We start from the raw sequence: 17,213 nt of genomic DNA on the forward strand, positions 1-17,213 counted from the left end.
AACAAAAAAAACCCAACATTGGCAGTAATTAAATACAGGAAGAATAAACAAGTACATGCTTGTTTCCTTAACTAGATTCCTAGTCCAGAAAGTATTTTTCTTTCAACAGCATCTTCCTTCAGGAGCTAGTAGCCCAGTAACATAGAGGAGCCAGCCACCACATACAGCTGTTGAATCCATTCTCTCTGTGTTATCATCAACCCTTTGAGACAGATAATTTTTAACCCAGGAGTTTGGCTAACCCTTCCACACAAGGCAAATTCCAGCTCCAGATTGGCTTTAACCAGTCAACATTTCAAACCAATAGATACATTCCAAGCTAGCATCCATCTCTGGCTGCCGGGAAGGATTAGTATGGCTAACAAAACATTTCATACCACCTGCTAGTTAGCTTCACACAATGAATGTGTTCCTTCCCTTTATCATTTTGAAGCTCAATCTCTTTTTTGCTAAATTATTACACATTCCTTCTTTGAAGTCACTGTTGGGTGAACAAAGAGAATGCCAACACTAATTCTCCTGAATGTCAACATAAAAATATTGAAAGACAAAGTAACCATTAGCATGGAGATTTCTAAATTGTGATCCTCACACCTGCCCTTCCTGGTAGAACATAAGAGCAGATTCTACTCTCTTGATGCAGCTGTGGCCAGGAGGCTGACAGAAGGAAAGAAGAGTACAAGGAGCCATGTTGTATAAAGGAGCCACCTCTTTCTTCCCATAGACTAAGGAGGAGTTCTTCCAGCCGAGAAAGCAACCAATCTCCCATCAAAGTGCAAAAGAAGCCTGTGTCAAGGCACTGTCCTCAGGAACAGCAGTTATTTCAGGAGTGTAATAAAAAAAACAAGGAACTCTGGGAGTGCAGAAGGTAGCCATGGACCCAGGAGGAGGTAGGAGCCAGGCCTGAAGATCAGGAGACTGCTTCTAGAGTCTGATATGATACATCTAGGAACCAGCGAAGGATTCAAGGAGCAGGCAAGCACCCAGCAGGTAGGAAGTGGGAAACCAAATACGAAGAAGTGTATGAGGTAGGAGTTGATAACATGGGGCCATTATCTAAGGAGCAAGAGAAGCAGGAATTGAGGCCTAGTAAAATAATCCACGAGAAAGAAAGAAATGAACAAGGGCCTTGAGGAAAGCAGGGCTGGGCAGAGGACTTGGGAATACTGCCTGTGTTGCTGCAGATAGCACTTCCCAAGCAACAACAGCATGAACAGAGTGAAAGTGATGAGGATACCACAAGCAATATTCCCAAAGGGGACTCTGAAAGTGCATACATGGGGAAATTGGGGGTGGAAAGATATGGATCAAATTTAAATGCAAGTCTAAATTAATGAAGACAAGCTATTTAAAAAACTGCACCTACAATTTGTAACTAGCCCTTGGGATGGAATAAACAAAAATCTGTTTCCTTCCCTAACAATTTTCACATACCCCATTAAAATAAACGCTGTGATTTGCAATTTTAGAGTTGATTGTGATTGCTAAACTGTGGAAGTTAAATAAAAATGTGGCAAAACCATGTTTTAAAGAAAAAAATCAAATTGTGTCTTTACCAACCTTGTTAGTACCCCCTTAAATTTGTTTTGGTGTAAAATCTCATTGTTACAACGGGGATATGTTACAATAAGGTTTATGTCCTTTCCACATATGAGAGTGGGAATGTCCTGCTAAACTTTGGATCTTTTGTTATATACACTGAACCCAAATCAGGGTACATGCAGAAAAGTTATATTGTCACAAATCAGTAGAGAAGAGCATCATTCCAATAAAATTACCTATAAGAAATGTCAAATTTCTCAATTTGAAAAGTGTCTTAAAATTCAACATCTTAATCATTTTAAGAAACAGCACTTGGATAACCATGTAAAAACTGAAGTTCTTACTTTTTATGGCAATGAATATTTGATAAAATTAACTAAAAAGACACCAATTTAAAGCTTTAGAGAGTACTTTAAATTGACTACTTCATAACAGAGATCTTTTCCCTATAATCCTCTCCCCCAGGCAACTGGACCTAAAACAGTAGATTTTCCTCCTTCCTCACTCTGCAGTGGAGCCAATCATATTCTATGTGGATCACACTTTAGGTTTCATAGCTGTTCCCCAACCCCATCCACAGCTACTGACCTCATGGACTAAAGAAATGAAAGGTGGAGCCAAACTCCTCTCAGCATGTTCCATTTCCTCCCCTTTCCCCATGGTTGCTTGGAGCCACAGATATTCAGTTTGACAAATCAAAGCCACACCTCGAATCAAGCTGAGGCACTGGGGAGGGAACTGAGTAACAAAAAAATACCCCCGTCATCTAGGATGTTAATAAAAAAAAAAGTCAAGGTGAAGACAGAAGTAAAATGAAGCTGCTTTATTTTAAAAAGGGATACTGTCAGCCTGAAGACTATGGAGGGTTGAAGTATTATAGCCCTGCTGCTGATTTCAGTGTTTTAAAAATATGTGTTTCTCTCTCCCATTTTATTGTGGGGGCGTTTCGCACAATAGGGAAAACTGACTATGTACAAATGCTGTCAAATCCATGAAGTAAAAAGCTTAAAAGAAAATTTCTCTAACCTTTCACTTATTAGTAGTCTTAATTGTTACCAGTAACAATAGTAGGAAAAGAATGTGATTTTTATTTTGCACAGTCTCAAATACTATCCCCAAATTAGAGTTTAACAGGAAATTCCAAAACTTATTTAAATTTGAAAGTCAGTGTGTGGTGGGAGTACAGCAAGCATGAGAGCCTTTTTACAGACAAGTGAAATTAAAGCCCTGCTTTTCTTTTTTACTGCTACTTCTGCAACCTACTGTGCTATGAAAATGAAAGCAATATTAATATTAAATAGCTTACTGAACTTAAACCAGCTGAACGTAAAGTACTTAAATTCATATGCAATCCTGCATACTCTTCCTTAAACTGTTAGCAAATAAAGTGTTCGGTAAAATATTCACAAAACCAATGCTCACAAAGTTTAGAAGGAGAAGAGTTACCACCTCATTTTCCAGGCTAATAAATACAACCAAACAAGAGGAACCAAACTTATGAACATTACTGGACTTTTAATAGGTAACGTCAAACAGGCAACAGTCATACTGACTAACTTACAAATGTCAATATATGTGCAAAAGGAGGAAATAATGTAGGGAATTATGGAGAATGGACTAGATGACCTACCAGGTCTTTCCTAACTCAGCGTAAAAGCTGTCCAGGCTCACATCCAAAGCTTGAAAAAAGTACCCGACAAATTTTCCCTCATAACAAAGTATACAAGAATTGCATTAATTTCATTCTGCAACTTATTTTGAGGACCTACTATGTTTGGAAGCAGCAGAGGAGCAGTGTTCTGAGACAAAGGATGAAAAAGAATTTTTTTACATGTGGCCTGATCTTAGAACCCCAAGGAAAAAGTCCAACTCTGTCCAACATAGCAGATCCCAAAAAGAGCAGCAAAACAAAACGTAAGAATTCTGTCAGCTTCCCTCTGCCAAAAACTGTCTTTTGCCGACAAAACTGTGGAGCTATACACACCGCAATACCACTTTTGGTGACAAAACTCTTCAGTTTTGGCGACAAAATAAAACCACCTCGATGAGAGAAAGTTTTTTTCAGAAAAGTTAAAGTAACAAAGCATCAGTGTACACGCTGCCATTATGTCGACATAACTGGCCTCCCCCAGTATCCCACAATGCCTGCCGTGACTGCTCTGCTCATTGTTTTGAACTCGGCTGCCCTGCAGACATGATGTGCCACTCATCTTTCAAAATACTGGAAGCTTTGACATTTCTCAGTGTGGGAGCTCACAGAGCAGCTCAGGAGGCTGTGGGAGAACTAAGAAGGAATCAGAACCATTAATGTGGAATGGTGGGGCTTGTCTACACTGGCAATTTACAGTGCTGCAACTTTCTGTCTCGGGGCGTGAAGAAACAGGTGACTAAAGCCCACAGTTAAGTCAAAAACATGAAGACCTGGGAGAAGGGTCGGAATCTGGGGGGAGCATGGGCTGTTATGGTAGAAATAAGGGAGACACAAGACAGAACTGGGAGTTGGGGGGAAATCAAATTGGTATCTTAGATGTCTGTATACTAATGCGAGAAGTATGGGGAATAAGCAGGAAGAACTCAAAATACTATTAAATAAACACAACTATGACATAGTTGGCATCACGGAGACTCAGTGGGACAATATGTATGACTGGAATATTGGTATAACTTGCTCAGGAAGGACATGCAGGGAAAAAAGGGAGGATGTGTTGCCTTATATATTAAAAATGTATACACTTGGACTGAGGTTGAGATAGAAATAGGAGACAGACTTGTTGAAAGTCTCTGGGTAAGGATAAAAGGGGTAAAAAACAAGGGTGCTGTCATGGTAGTGGTCTACTACAGACCACCAAACCAGGAAGAAGAGGTGGATGAAGCTTTTTTTAAACAACTAACACAATCATCCAAAGCACAGGACTTGGTGATGGGGGACTTCAACTACTCAAACATCTGTTGGGAAAATAACACAGCAGGGCACAGATTATCCAGTAAGTTCTTGGAAGGTATTGGAGACAATTTTTTATTACAAAAGACGGAGAAAGCTACTGGGGAGAGGCTGTTCTAGATTTGATTTTGACAAATAGGGAGGAACTGGTTGAGAATTTGAAAGTGGAAGGCAACTTGGGTGAAAGTGATCATGAAACGGTAGAGTTCATGATTCTAAGGAATGGTAGGAGGGAGAACAGCACAATAAAGACAATGGATTTCAAGAAGGCAAACTTTTGCAAACTCAGGGAGTGGGTAGGTAAAATCCCATGGGAAGCAAGTCTAAGGGGAAAAACAACTGATGATAGTTGGCAGTTTCTCAAAGAGACATTATTAAGGGCACAGGAACAAACTATCTCACTGCGTAGGAAAGATAGGAAGTATGGCAAGAGATCACACTGGCTTAACCAGGAGATCTTCAATTATCTAAAACTCAAAAAAGAGTCCTACAAAAAGTGGAAACTCGGTCAAACTACAAAAGAATGAATATAAACAAATAACACAAGTACGTAGGGACAAAATCAGAAAAGCCAAGGCACAAAACAAGATCAAACTAGCTAGGGACATAAAAGGAACGAAGAAAACATTCTACAAATATGTTAGAAGCAAGAGGAAGACCAAGGACAGAGTAGGTCGTTACTCAATGAGGGGGGAAAGACAGTAACAGAAAATGTGGAAATGGCAAAGGTGCTTAATAATGTCTTTCTTTCAGTTTTCACCAAGAAGGCTGGTGGCAATTGGACGTCTAACATAGTGAATGTCAGTGAAAATGAGGTAAGATCAGAGTCTAAAATAAGGAAAGAACAAGTCAAAAATTACTTAGACAAGTTAGATGTCTTCAAATCAACAGGGCCTGATGAAATGCATCCTAGAATACTCAAGGAGCTGACTGAGGAGACATCTGAGCCATTAGCAATTATCTTTGAAAAGTCATGGAAGACGGAAGACATTCCAGAAGACTGGAAAAGGGCAAATATAGTGCCCATTTATAAAAAGGGAAATAAGGACAACCCGGGGAATTACAGACCAGCTTAATTTCTGTACCCAGAAAGATAATGACGCAAATAATTAAGCAATCAATTTGCAAACACCTAAAAGATAATAAGGTGATAAATAACAGTCTGCATGGATTTGTCAAGATCATATCAAACCAACCTGATAGCTTTCTTTGACAGGGTAACAAGCCTTATAGATGGGGGGAAGCGGTAGATGTAGAAAGAGGTGAAAACATTATCTTGACTTTAGTAAGGCTTTTGATACTGTCTCACATGACCTTCTCATAAACAAACTGGAGAAATACAACCTAGATGAAGCTACTATAAGGTAAGTGCATAACTGGTTGGAAAATCGTTCCCAGAGAGTAGTTATCAGTGGTTCACAGTCATGCTGGAAGGGCATAACTAGTGGGGTCCTGCAGGGATCGGTTCTGGGTCCGGTTCTGTTCATGTGGCCAGCAAGCCCCTCGCAGCCTCCCCACCCTCCCCCAGTGTTTATCAGAGCGGCGGCCGGACGTGCACCGGAAGCAGGGCAGGCTCCCTGCCTGCCTGCCCTGCCCCCACACCACTCCGGGAAGAGGCTGGAACGTGGGGAAGGGGAGGGCGGAGGGGCTATATGTTTCTGTTGCTTTAGGCAGCGCCCCCAGCAGCTCCCATTGGCCAGGAACGGGGATCCCCGGCCAATGGGAGCAGCTGGAGGCGGTGCCTCAAGCAACAGAAACACACAGCCCCTCCACCCCTCCCCTCCCCACGTTCCAGCCTCTTGCGGGGGCAGGGCAGGCAGGGAGCCTGCCCTGCCCTGCCCCTGGTCCGCGCCAGGCCAGATCCTGCCCCACCAAACCCCTCCTACAGCCGAACCCCCTGCCCTGAGCCCCCTGCCGCACCCTGTACCCCGACCCCCTGCCTCAACCCTCCTGCATCCCAACCCACTGCCCTGAGCCCCATGCCGCACCCCAACCTGCTGCCGTACCCTGCACCCCTCCTGCACCCTGACCCCCTGCCGCACCTTGTACCCCGACCCCCTGCCCTGAACCCCCTGCCATACCCTGCACTCCTCTTGCACACCAACCCACTGCCCTGAGCCCCCTGCTGCACCCCACACTCCTCTTGCACCCCAACCCACTGCCCTGAACCCCTGCCGCACCCTGCCCCCTGGCTGTACCCCTCACTCCTCCTGCACCCCACACCCCAACTCCCTGCCCTGAGCCCCCACCACACCTCACACCCCTCCTGCACCCCCTGGGGGCAGGGAGGGGGCAGAGTTGGGGTGGGGATTTCGGGGAAGGGGTTGGAATGGGGGCGGGGAAGGGGTGGGAAGAGGTGTCAGTAATGCGGCCCTTGGGCCAATGTACTAGTCCTCATAGTCATTTGAGTTTGAGACCCCTGGTCTAGATAATACTTAGTCCTGCCTTGAGTGCAGGGGACTGGACTAGATGACCTCTCGAGGTCCCTTCCAGTTCTATGATTCTAAGAGCTGCTAGTGTGGATGCGCTCTGCCAACATAAGGAGCACAGATAGTGTGGACATGCAACAGTGGTTTAATTAAAGCAGCATAACTTTTATTGATAACTCCGCAGTGTAGACAAGGCTTAAACACCAGCAGCTGACCTTTGTCAACAAGATATTGCCTTTGAACCCTCTACCCCCAACTTTGATATTGACTACTGGCTACTAAGTTTCTGGTGATTTTTTCCAAGCCTTGTTTAGGGTCAAGAGAAAGTAGTCCAATATATTATAGATATCTTCAGCAGACTATCAAAGAATGTTCCTAAGTGAGTCTAAGTTTTCCAACAAACACGTTGAAGAAAATTTCTCCAAAAGCAGGTCTTCCATAGTCCATGTATACTGCCACTTACCCGCAAATTCCAAATCACCTTCTCTAGCACAAGGAAGTTTTAATTTAAGGCAACTCATCAAGGAAATATAATGAAGCAGACTTTGAAAGTGTTTTCCCCACACACACAAGTACATCAACTACAACATAATATCAAAGAGCAAGGAAGTAGGGGACAATTCCAGAAACAATGATAAAGATAGACCACTTTTTTTAAATTTGGACAAGGAACAACAGAGGCAGAAATACCAAGAATCCCCATATGAAGTTAGGGCAAAGGATAGTGGTAAACTCTGAAAGTTTTTAAACTGAAGTTTGCAAAGACAAGAAAAAAAGTATATTTGGGGCTGGGCATGATCTTTAAAAAATACAAGTACCACATAACACCTGTATCTTTTGGGAAATACCAAATGTGAGAAATAATTATACATTTTGCGATACTACTGAACAGAACACTGTTCAGGTTCAGTAGCTTCCACCAGTATTAAATACCATGGCACACAAACATGAAGCTGTGAAGGTTTGCAAACTGCTTTAAGGAGCTCAAACAATTAGACCTCTTTTTCTGAAAAGTGGGTGTGTCTGATGTGAAGGGCATCTAAGACTAAAAAGAATGTCTTTCTACATACACAGCCAGGGCCTGACTTTCAAAGGAAGCGAGCACACACAACTCCACTGAAGTGAATGAGCAATATATGCATTGAGCACCTCTGAAAAATCTTTACCTTTAGTAATAAAATCAACCTACTACATTACATCTTATCAGGTGCTGAGACATTAAAGCAGGGGTAGGCAACCTAAGGAATGCGTGCCAAAGGCGGCACGCGAGCTGATTTTCAGTGGCACTCACACTGCGTGGGTCCTGGCCACCGGTCTGGAGGGCTCTGCATTTTAATTTTAAATGAAGCTTCTTAAACATTTTAAAAACCTTATTTACTTTACATACAACAATAGTTTAGTTATATATTATAGACTTATAGAAAGAGACCTTCTAAAAACGTTAAAATGTATTACTGGCACACGAAACCTTAAATCAGAGTGAATAAATGAAGACTCGGCACACCACTTCTGAAAGGTTGCCGACCCCTGCATTAAAGTATGTGTTCCTATACAGTACTATGCTGTTGCTTGCTTGACTGCTTGTACAGACTTGTTCTAAACATATAAATAAAAAGGCTTCATAAAAATTAGCACATAAGGAATCCAAGAACAGATTTTTTTTCTACAAGTGTGTTGAATACATTTGAATTACAGTTAGAAATATTTTTCACTGACAATATTATAGGTTATTCAAATACAATTTTAGATATCTGCTCATATGCCTATGCAAAATTAATGGAATATTTGCAGGAAGGGATGGAGGAGGAAGGAAAGAAGAAAACAAAATACTTATGCTACCAAAGCACCAGTAATACTACTGGATTATCAGACTGAAAAGGTCTAGCAGCTACAGATAGACATAAAAAATGAATGGGTCCAGGGTCTACCTGCTGGCTAGAAGCCTGGTCCTTACCCTACCACAAATCCCCAGAGCTACTGAGAAAAGAGAAATGTTGGAATTCCTACAAAATTTCTGCTCTTGGGCTGTGGCTCAGAGGATCCATCATTAGTATCAGCCTCTGATATGTGAACTGTGACGCTTAGCAACTACTAGCTGCTGCCAAGGGTAAGAGACCATCATAAACTGCACAGTTGTCAGTTTATGTTCTTTGGAAGATGAAGCCACAGCCTAATTTGTCCAGAGATAAATCAAGGGTAGTCTAGCATACATGAGACTTAGTCCACTGAAGTATTCCTGCTGACTAGAAGGATAAACTCACAAAGTTAGGAGTCCATTTGGCGCAAACTTCTTTATAAACACTTTCAAATGGAAATGAAAAAGTATGTGGGGGAAGATTTAGTTTTGGTATGAACTACTTAGTTCAGTATCCCAAAACCTGAAACATTATCTGCCTACTAAGATCAATTTATTAATTTATTTCTACCTTCATAAATCTCCTACTCCCCTTGAAGGTTGCTTCTCTTCATTTCCCCATTTTTTTTTTACTTCTGCTAGTCTCTGACAGGATCCTCCACCTTTCTTGTTCTCTGTCTCTTGTTCAGAAGGAATGTGATCCTTCAGGATCACACTGATACTGCTCCTTCAGTTGCTCTGAAGTGGCCACTAAAGCAATGCAAAGCACCTTCCTTACCCCAGAAGATGAATTTGCTGCTGCTGCAATAATCTCAGTCCTGGTAGTACAGTAAATGAAGGACCAAGCTTAATCCCAAATTCTGATGTACTGCAACGATCATACCCTTCTAACTGCATATATTTACTCCTCCTCTTCCCTTGCACCCCTCTCCCGTCAATGTACATCCACTGCTGCTGCTTACACACTCAGAATAACCCCTAAGGATATCTGGAGAGTAACACTGGCATGATCCCAGGCTATGTCTACACAGTGCCATAGTGCGGACTACAGGGGCACGAACTGCAGAGTGCACCAGAGTTGTGCTTTAACTGCCCCATGTGGATGCTACTGCTGCAAACTAAAAAGTACCTAGTTCACATTAAGATACTCTTTGGTGTACTCTGCAATTCACACCGCTATAGTCTGCACTGAGATGCAGTGTAGACAAGCCCCTAGCCTGTTTCACTCTACTGCCCCTGCAGACATGGGAAACATGCTTTCTGCAGGAGCAACAAAGGCATGACCTTCAATTGCCTTTTGAACCAAGATGGCCAGGAGAGAGAAACAGCAATGTTAGTCTTTCCTCCTAGCATCAGAGATTGGTAACTGTGCCTCTCCTGCTCTTCCATACAACAAAGTATAAAATAACTAGGACTGCATCAGTTTCCATATACCACTGCACTAGCCGGGGAAATATTGTGCAAGATCTCTCAGAGAATTCTCTTAATATGGCCTAGGGGGAACAGAACACAGGAAACCCATGTTTCTGTACCAAGTTTAAAACCTTGAACGCAGACATAAATCACTGACAAAACCTTTGTCAACATGAAACTAAGGTTGCCTGGTGTATATCATGCCTTTTCAGAATGCCAGGTTCAGCAAAAAAACAGAAAATAAAGCATTAAGGTGCTTCAAACTCAAACTTTTGAAAAGTGGGAAATACAGAGATTAGGCACACACCTACATAACCTGAACTCTGCTTTCTCTGAGTGATGCCCCAATATGCCCATAACACATTCATGGTACCTAACAGGAGCTACGTACATCTGCTCTACATTTAGAGACATAGCTTACCCTACAGAAAGAACACTTCATCTGCTAAAATCTATAACCCCTTCTCCCTTATGCAAAAGATGCCATGTAACATTCCTTTAATTAAATCCACAGATCACACTCATCTCCCACCAGCCTGTGCCCTGCTACTGACAGAATCTACATGACTCAATACTTGAAAGGAGGAATATCGGATCTCTCAGGGTATACATGCATCTCTTTCCTTTGCACTGACACCCTACTACAAGGGCACAGCCCTCCACATCCTCTCATATCACAATCACAGCTCTTCCAAACTACTCCAATTAATCCCTCCACTATTCAGTACAGCTACACCTAACACAATGAATGCAGCTGAAATGCATGCAGGTAATTCCCAGAAGCTATTGCCAGCACAAAGGAGGGGAGAGTTAAAGTTGTGGTAGTCCTTACTTACTTCCTGCTTTTCAGAAGTCTGAGTTTGAAATACTTGGTTTTCACATGTTTGAGTTTTGCTGAACTTGACTTTCTTGAAAGACACAATACATCACTGGGCAACCTTAACTCTATGTTAATTAAGTTTTTTGCCAGTGAATTTTCTAGTTTTTTCAACAGAAAGAAAGAAAAACAAACAGAAAGATGTGTCACTGGTAAGGGTTGATGGTCATTTAGGCAATTGTATTTATCATGTAGGTTTGCTGTAGGGATGCTACTGTGGCCAGGTAAGGATAGTACCTAGTTCTTACATGGCACTTTTCATCAGTAGATCTCAACACCACTTTCCTAAGAGGATAATGTCATTATCCCCATTGTACAGATGGGGAAACTGACACACTGAGAAATTACGTGAGTTGGCCAACATCACCCCTACCACTTTGTTATTGCGGAATAGGAATAATGGTCATGCTCTAAAATGTTTGGAGTGTTTAATTGCTAACAGGGACGGTGAAAGAAGTCTCACACATGTTATATGCCCCCCAAAGTTGAGTTTTATTACACAGTGGTTACAGTAACTTTAAGGACCTGTGAGAAAATTGATGTGTGGGGGCGGGGGAGAGGGGGAGATAGATAACACCCCAGCAACATATAGCCCCCTCCATCATTTCCAGCTCACCCTACCCTTGTTGTCCCATCGAGCCATCAGAACTTCAGAAGCCAGGTATGCACAAAAAATGCTGGTAGAATCTGTAAACTTTAATAAAAACATTTTTCGGGGATGCTGTATCTTGGGAACCTCTTGCTCAAATGATCCCAATCTGATTCACTGTCCCCATCTCACATCCCCATGAAGCACAGGAAAAGTCAAGCCAACACAAGTACATATGTGGATTTTACAGCACTCAATCATCTCAATCTTAACTGTAGAGCACTGATACTCCACACCTCCCCAACCCTAAACCCTCTCTCTTGCTGTGCAACCCACCTCCATGTCACCACTCCCAGTCTGACCTCCCGCCACCCTCAATGCAGCTCCACACCCCTATCCCCCCCACTCCTCCGCTCCCAAACCCCACTACCATCCCAGCAAGCATTTGCATGCAGAATTTATTTTCTGGTTCAATACATTTCCCCAAAACACACCTGACAGACATACTTTAGCAATATGCCTCCAATCTTTTTCAGATTTCTGCTCTAGGTCAGACTTGAACTCACACTGGCTGGGTGTAGCTCTGGCTCAATGGCTACTGCATATCCCCTTTAGCTACCCAGCTGTAGTGAAAACTTGCTGGCCAGTAAGCCTGAACGTTAGGCATATGCCTAACTAGAGAGCTGAACTCTCTTGCTATTATTTTCAATTTGCTCCCCTCAAGGGGCAGTGGATTCCCTGCAATAGCTGGAGTACATATCCTGCAATGGAGACCATTTTGGGCATGATCAGTTCCTTGGCTCTGAACAAAAATATGTTGGCAGACTCCATCAACCTTTAGAAAAGCTGTTTTTTTGGAGGGAGAAGATATTTTCATCTCAGTATCCCGATTGATCAAATTACCCCAAATTTGGATCACTTACTCTACTCTGTATCTCCACAGAGGAAACCAAATTTCAAGGCCATCCAAGTAACGATGCAGATTTTAGAGCATTTAGAAGAGTCAGGCTTTAAACAGAAAGCTGTTCTAACTTTAATTATAGCAGAGCTAGCATTGCACTATAATACTGCGCTCTTCATGTAAGGAAATAATGCTAGCTGATAACAGGTGAGTGACTTCGGAAAAGATTGGGAGGAAAAGATAGAGGTACACTAACATTGCAAAATGAGATCAATCATTAGCATAAGATTGCTATACTAGATCAAATATTCAATTGTCTGGTCAACTGCCCATGCATAAATAAAGAACTAAGCTACAGTTGTAGACAAAGAAGAAATGCCCACCCAAGTATCCATTCTCTTCATTTGTGGGGGGAGAGGGGGTTTACTGACTTGAAGTACAGTGTCTTTATCACCACCCTGAGTCACATGTAGAAGTGAGTGATGACACCGCTTGGTTCTTAACAACCATAAAATTATAACAATGCACAATTATCAGTCTGTTGGCTCTTATATCACTTCCATTGGCAAAGCTGAGTACAGAAGCTTAGGCCAAGTCTACACTAAAAAGTCAGGGTGACCCAGCTACGTAACTCGGGGTGTGAAAAATACACACCCGAGTGATGTAATTAAGCCAACCTAACTCCCTGTATAGACAGTGCTAGGTCAATGGAAGAATTCTTCCATCAATCTAGCTACGGCCTCCTGGGGAGGTGGATTAACTACAGCTACCCTCCTGTCGGTGTAGCACGTCTACTCTGAAGTGCTACAGCACTGCCACTGCAGCATTTCTAGTGCAGACATAGCCTTACTGTGCAGAGGCCTATAATAAGCAGTACTGGTCCCTAATTTTTATAATTGCTAAATTAACCAATTTTTTTTTCAAATTCGAAAGCTAAACCTACACTGCCAAACTAAAATATAACCGAAATGAACATTGGAAAAGAAACATTACATGCTTTTTTCACATGGGTGTCAAGGTCATCTTTTTGGTATACTAGTTTTCTCAAGAAATGTGTTAGTAAGATTTTGCACTTCAACATGTTACCCATTAGTTATGCTCACTATATGTTTAACTACAAAACTGTATACTTGAACAAAATTCACAAATTATAATTCATTGCTTCAGGAGTACCTGGTTCAAACTAGTTAGCTGAAGGGTAATACACTACATTACTGGGTTACCAAATACCACCAGTTGGCAATATCTGCTCAAAATTTGAGTAAAAATATAGTAGGCAGAATAACTGTTTAGCACAAACGATGTGCTCATTGCTGTAGAAAATTTAGTGTTTTCCCAAATCAGTTTACAATCCAACATACAGATATAGAGAAAAGGACAAACTGGGAAGTTCAGAGAAGGGATTAAGAGCCAAGTTTTTTATTTAGTTTTCAAATATATAAACTAATTCCTTGTGGGCATCAAAAGAAAGCCAGGAAACTAAATGTTGAACTGAACAGATGAGTAAATCCCATTGAGCATAAAGTTAAGCAACTGCTCAAGTGACTGCAGAATTGGAACCATAGAGAATAAGCCATTTTTGAGGGAAATCATTAAAATCTCAACTGGATACATTTTTTAATACAATTTAGTCTTCACATAAGTTATCAAACAAATTCTGCAGAGTTACCAGAATTTCAAGTACTCTTTTTTATTCTGTATCCAGAAGTAAAACATTGACAGAGTCAGGCATCATACATTTACTATTTCTTGGGCACCCAGATGTGTTATTTAAGACATATCCATTTTGAATACATCAGAATGAGATTACTTAAAATACCAAGAGATACTGATGGTTATCTAAATTAACACATTTACGTAAATCATTTGGGTCAGCAAATAAAATTTGTATACTTATATGAATGGCATTTTGTCCAATATCAGCAAAGTTAAGCCGTACAAGGAAGCAATATAATGAGATGAATGAAGTGGCAAGCACTGCTAGTATCTCCACTGATATTTAGACAGGTAAAAGCTATTTCTGTCCTACATGCTAATAAGAGTAGAAAGCACATCATATGTGCAATCTAACTCCAATTAATTTAATTTAGTAGATTTCTGTTTAAAAACACCACCACTGAAATGCCTGAAATGTGGAAAATGGATAGCCATCAAACTACCAATTGTGACAAAATAAGGAACATGTCAATTTAAATGAAAAGTGCTGGTTAAAATTCACACTCAAAATTCACTACTTAGCTATGGAGTTATCTGTATTGTTTCAAAATGTAAAGACCCCATGAATAGAATAGAAAAATCATACCAAAAGAGAAAAATACAAAGTCAGTTATTTAGTAAAGGATAAGTAGGTATGTAATTGTGTTCATAATGATACTCTAGTCTAGTGTAACTGACAAGCAGATGCAAGGAATGAACTTTACACAGCATGACTTTGTCACATGAGAGCAGTCTGCCATTTTTACTGTTTCTGTTCAGCAACCACTCACAGCACACTAACCTTCAAAATGCATTACACATTCTGGAATAAGTCTTGCAAACCTTACATTTAAGATAGAATTAGATTTGGCAGGTTACTTGCAATGAAAACACACTACAATTAACACCTTGTGTGGCCCTAAAATGATTTGCAAGAACATCCTATGCACCAAAACTTTTATTTAAAGTTCTCTCCAACTACACATTCATTTTAAATTTAGGTGGGGGGAAAAACTTTAGACATCAGGGTCTGGCCTATATTGATGTCCAATTTGGAAGGCACAATCGCTGGTATATTATTGCCTAGCTAGAGAGTTTTCAGATCAGGCAGAGTTGCAACGAGCAGCAGCAGCCGAAAGAAGAGTGACGGAGATGGCACAAGGGCCTTCCATGCCTCATGAAAGGAGACCGGTCCCTACTTCTCCCCCCCCTCCACATAATTCATTTCCCCAGACGCGGCTCCGTACCCACACACGGGCAGCCCCTTCGTTTGGGGCTGCCCAGCCCGTGCTATCGGCCGCCCGTTCACGTGGTCGCTTCCTCCCCCAGCGCTGGCAGGGAACAAGGCGCCTCGGCTGTGAACCGCCCGGCCCCCGCGGGGCGCAGCGCGCCCGGAGTAACGCCTGGGCGCGAGGGCCCGGCCGCGCTCCCCAGCTCCCGGGCGGCCCGCGCGCTGTGCGTGCGGCAGGGAGGGGGCGGTGATTCCCCCGGCCTCCCCCGGAGTAACGCGGCGCTGGCCGCTCCTGGGCCGCCCGGCCTCCGTCAGACCCAGGGGGCCCGAACAGCCTCGGAAACGAGGAGAGGCCGCAGGCCGGCCGCTACCTGGGTCTCCGCGGAGGCCTCGGCCAGGCCTCTCCCTCGCCCCGGGGCCGGAAGCCGCGGGACAGGCAGCCGCGATAGCGGCTTCGTGATCCCCAGAACCGATTCCCGGGTCCGGCCTCCCCCCGCGCTCCCCGGCTCCCACCTCCTGGTTGAAGGCGTTCACGGCCTCCATGTTGGCGGCGGCTGGTGCGGGTGCCCGCGGCGGCGTGAGGCGCGCGGGGGGAGGCTCGGTCCCGCTCAGGGGCTCGGCGCTAACATGTCCGTTCGGCGGCGAAGCTCTGCGCGCAGGCGGCGTCTCGCTGGCAGGGCCCCGCACAGATCGTCTCTCCCAGCGGGATGGCGGAGGGAGCCCACGCCGCGCACAGCACCCTGGGATCGCGTAGGCCTCCCGGCCCCGCGCCACCCACAGGAGAGCGCGCGCGCGCGGCGCGGTTGCGGGGACGCCACGTGACCATCCCCCTCCACTGTTACTATCCCGAGCCCCGCCATGTCAGCAGCGGCCCCGCCCCCGGGGAGAGGGGGCAATGGGCGGGGCGGGGGGGAGATAAATCCCTCGCTTCCCTCCCCTCCCGCCCAGAGGGGCTGTTTGCCCGGCGGAGCAAGGGGTCTGGTTCACCTAGCCCAAGGGGGTGAGCGAGCGAGCACGCACTCTGCTTCCTTCCTTTCCCCCCCGCAGAGGGAGGGGGAGCCCCAGTGCAAGGAGGCCAGCAATGGCCCAGCGCTCCCGAAGCACAGGGAGCTCTGCCTTTGCCTATGCATGCAGCTGGCCCTGGTGTCCAGAGACTAGCAAGTGTCCCGAGGAAGGTGGCTCCCCCGATGAATACGGGCCAACGGGCTTAGCATTTGGGGAGCCCCTGGGGGCGTCTGGTCTGGTCTGGAGGGCGTGCATAGCAATAGCTCCAAGTACGGCGGGGGCTGTGAGTAGGCACTTTGCTCACCTTAGGGTCACAGAGAGAGATGTGTACGTTTGGGCTTCCCAAACTAGCCTGGAGGCCCGTTTTGTGTCCTAAGTCATACTGAGTACGTGGTCAGCAAAGGCTGTGTTTCAATAGCGATGTAAGTCTTTGAGGGACCATTGTGACTTTCTGTTAGATGCCTTTGTAGGGTTACCAGGGAAAGTACTGATGCCAGTGTATTGGAGAAGTCAGCGTTTATTCAGTGAGACAGTGGGATGTTCTTCCCAGCCCCACAGTGTTCTTTTTAATGGGGGCCTCTTTTTTTTTTTTTTTTCCCTTCCCTCATGATGCTCTGGTGTTGCTAAATATCATGATTTTTATTGTGAGATCCATGATATTTGGTGATTTCTTAACATACCAGCTCATAATAGTCAGTGGATTGCAGGAGAATCTCAGCTTTTTTTCTTTAAGCA

The 17,213-nt window shown here is 43.8% G+C and overlaps 1 protein-coding gene across 2 annotated transcripts in view; it reads right to left on the reverse strand.

Annotated features, from left to right (window-relative positions):
• Positions 1 to 16,227, reverse strand: part of SCAF4 (SR-related CTD associated factor 4) — a 76,235-nt gene extending 60,008 nt beyond the window's left edge. For both annotated transcript variants that reach the window (XM_034793624.1, XM_034793615.1), the window contains exon 1: positions 15,987 to 16,227. In XM_034793624.1, the coding sequence (XP_034649515.1) occupies positions 15,987 to 16,016 (30 nt within the window). In that variant the 5' untranslated portion in view covers positions 16,017 to 16,227. The remainder of the gene's footprint in view (positions 1 to 15,986) is intronic.
• Positions 16,228 to 17,213: the final 986 nt, after the last annotated feature.

The sequence above is a fragment of the Trachemys scripta genome, chromosome 1, assembly GCF_013100865.1.
Source record: "Trachemys scripta elegans isolate TJP31775 chromosome 1, CAS_Tse_1.0, whole genome shotgun sequence".
In the NCBI taxonomy this organism is placed as follows: Eukaryota; Metazoa; Chordata; order Testudines; family Emydidae; genus Trachemys; species Trachemys scripta.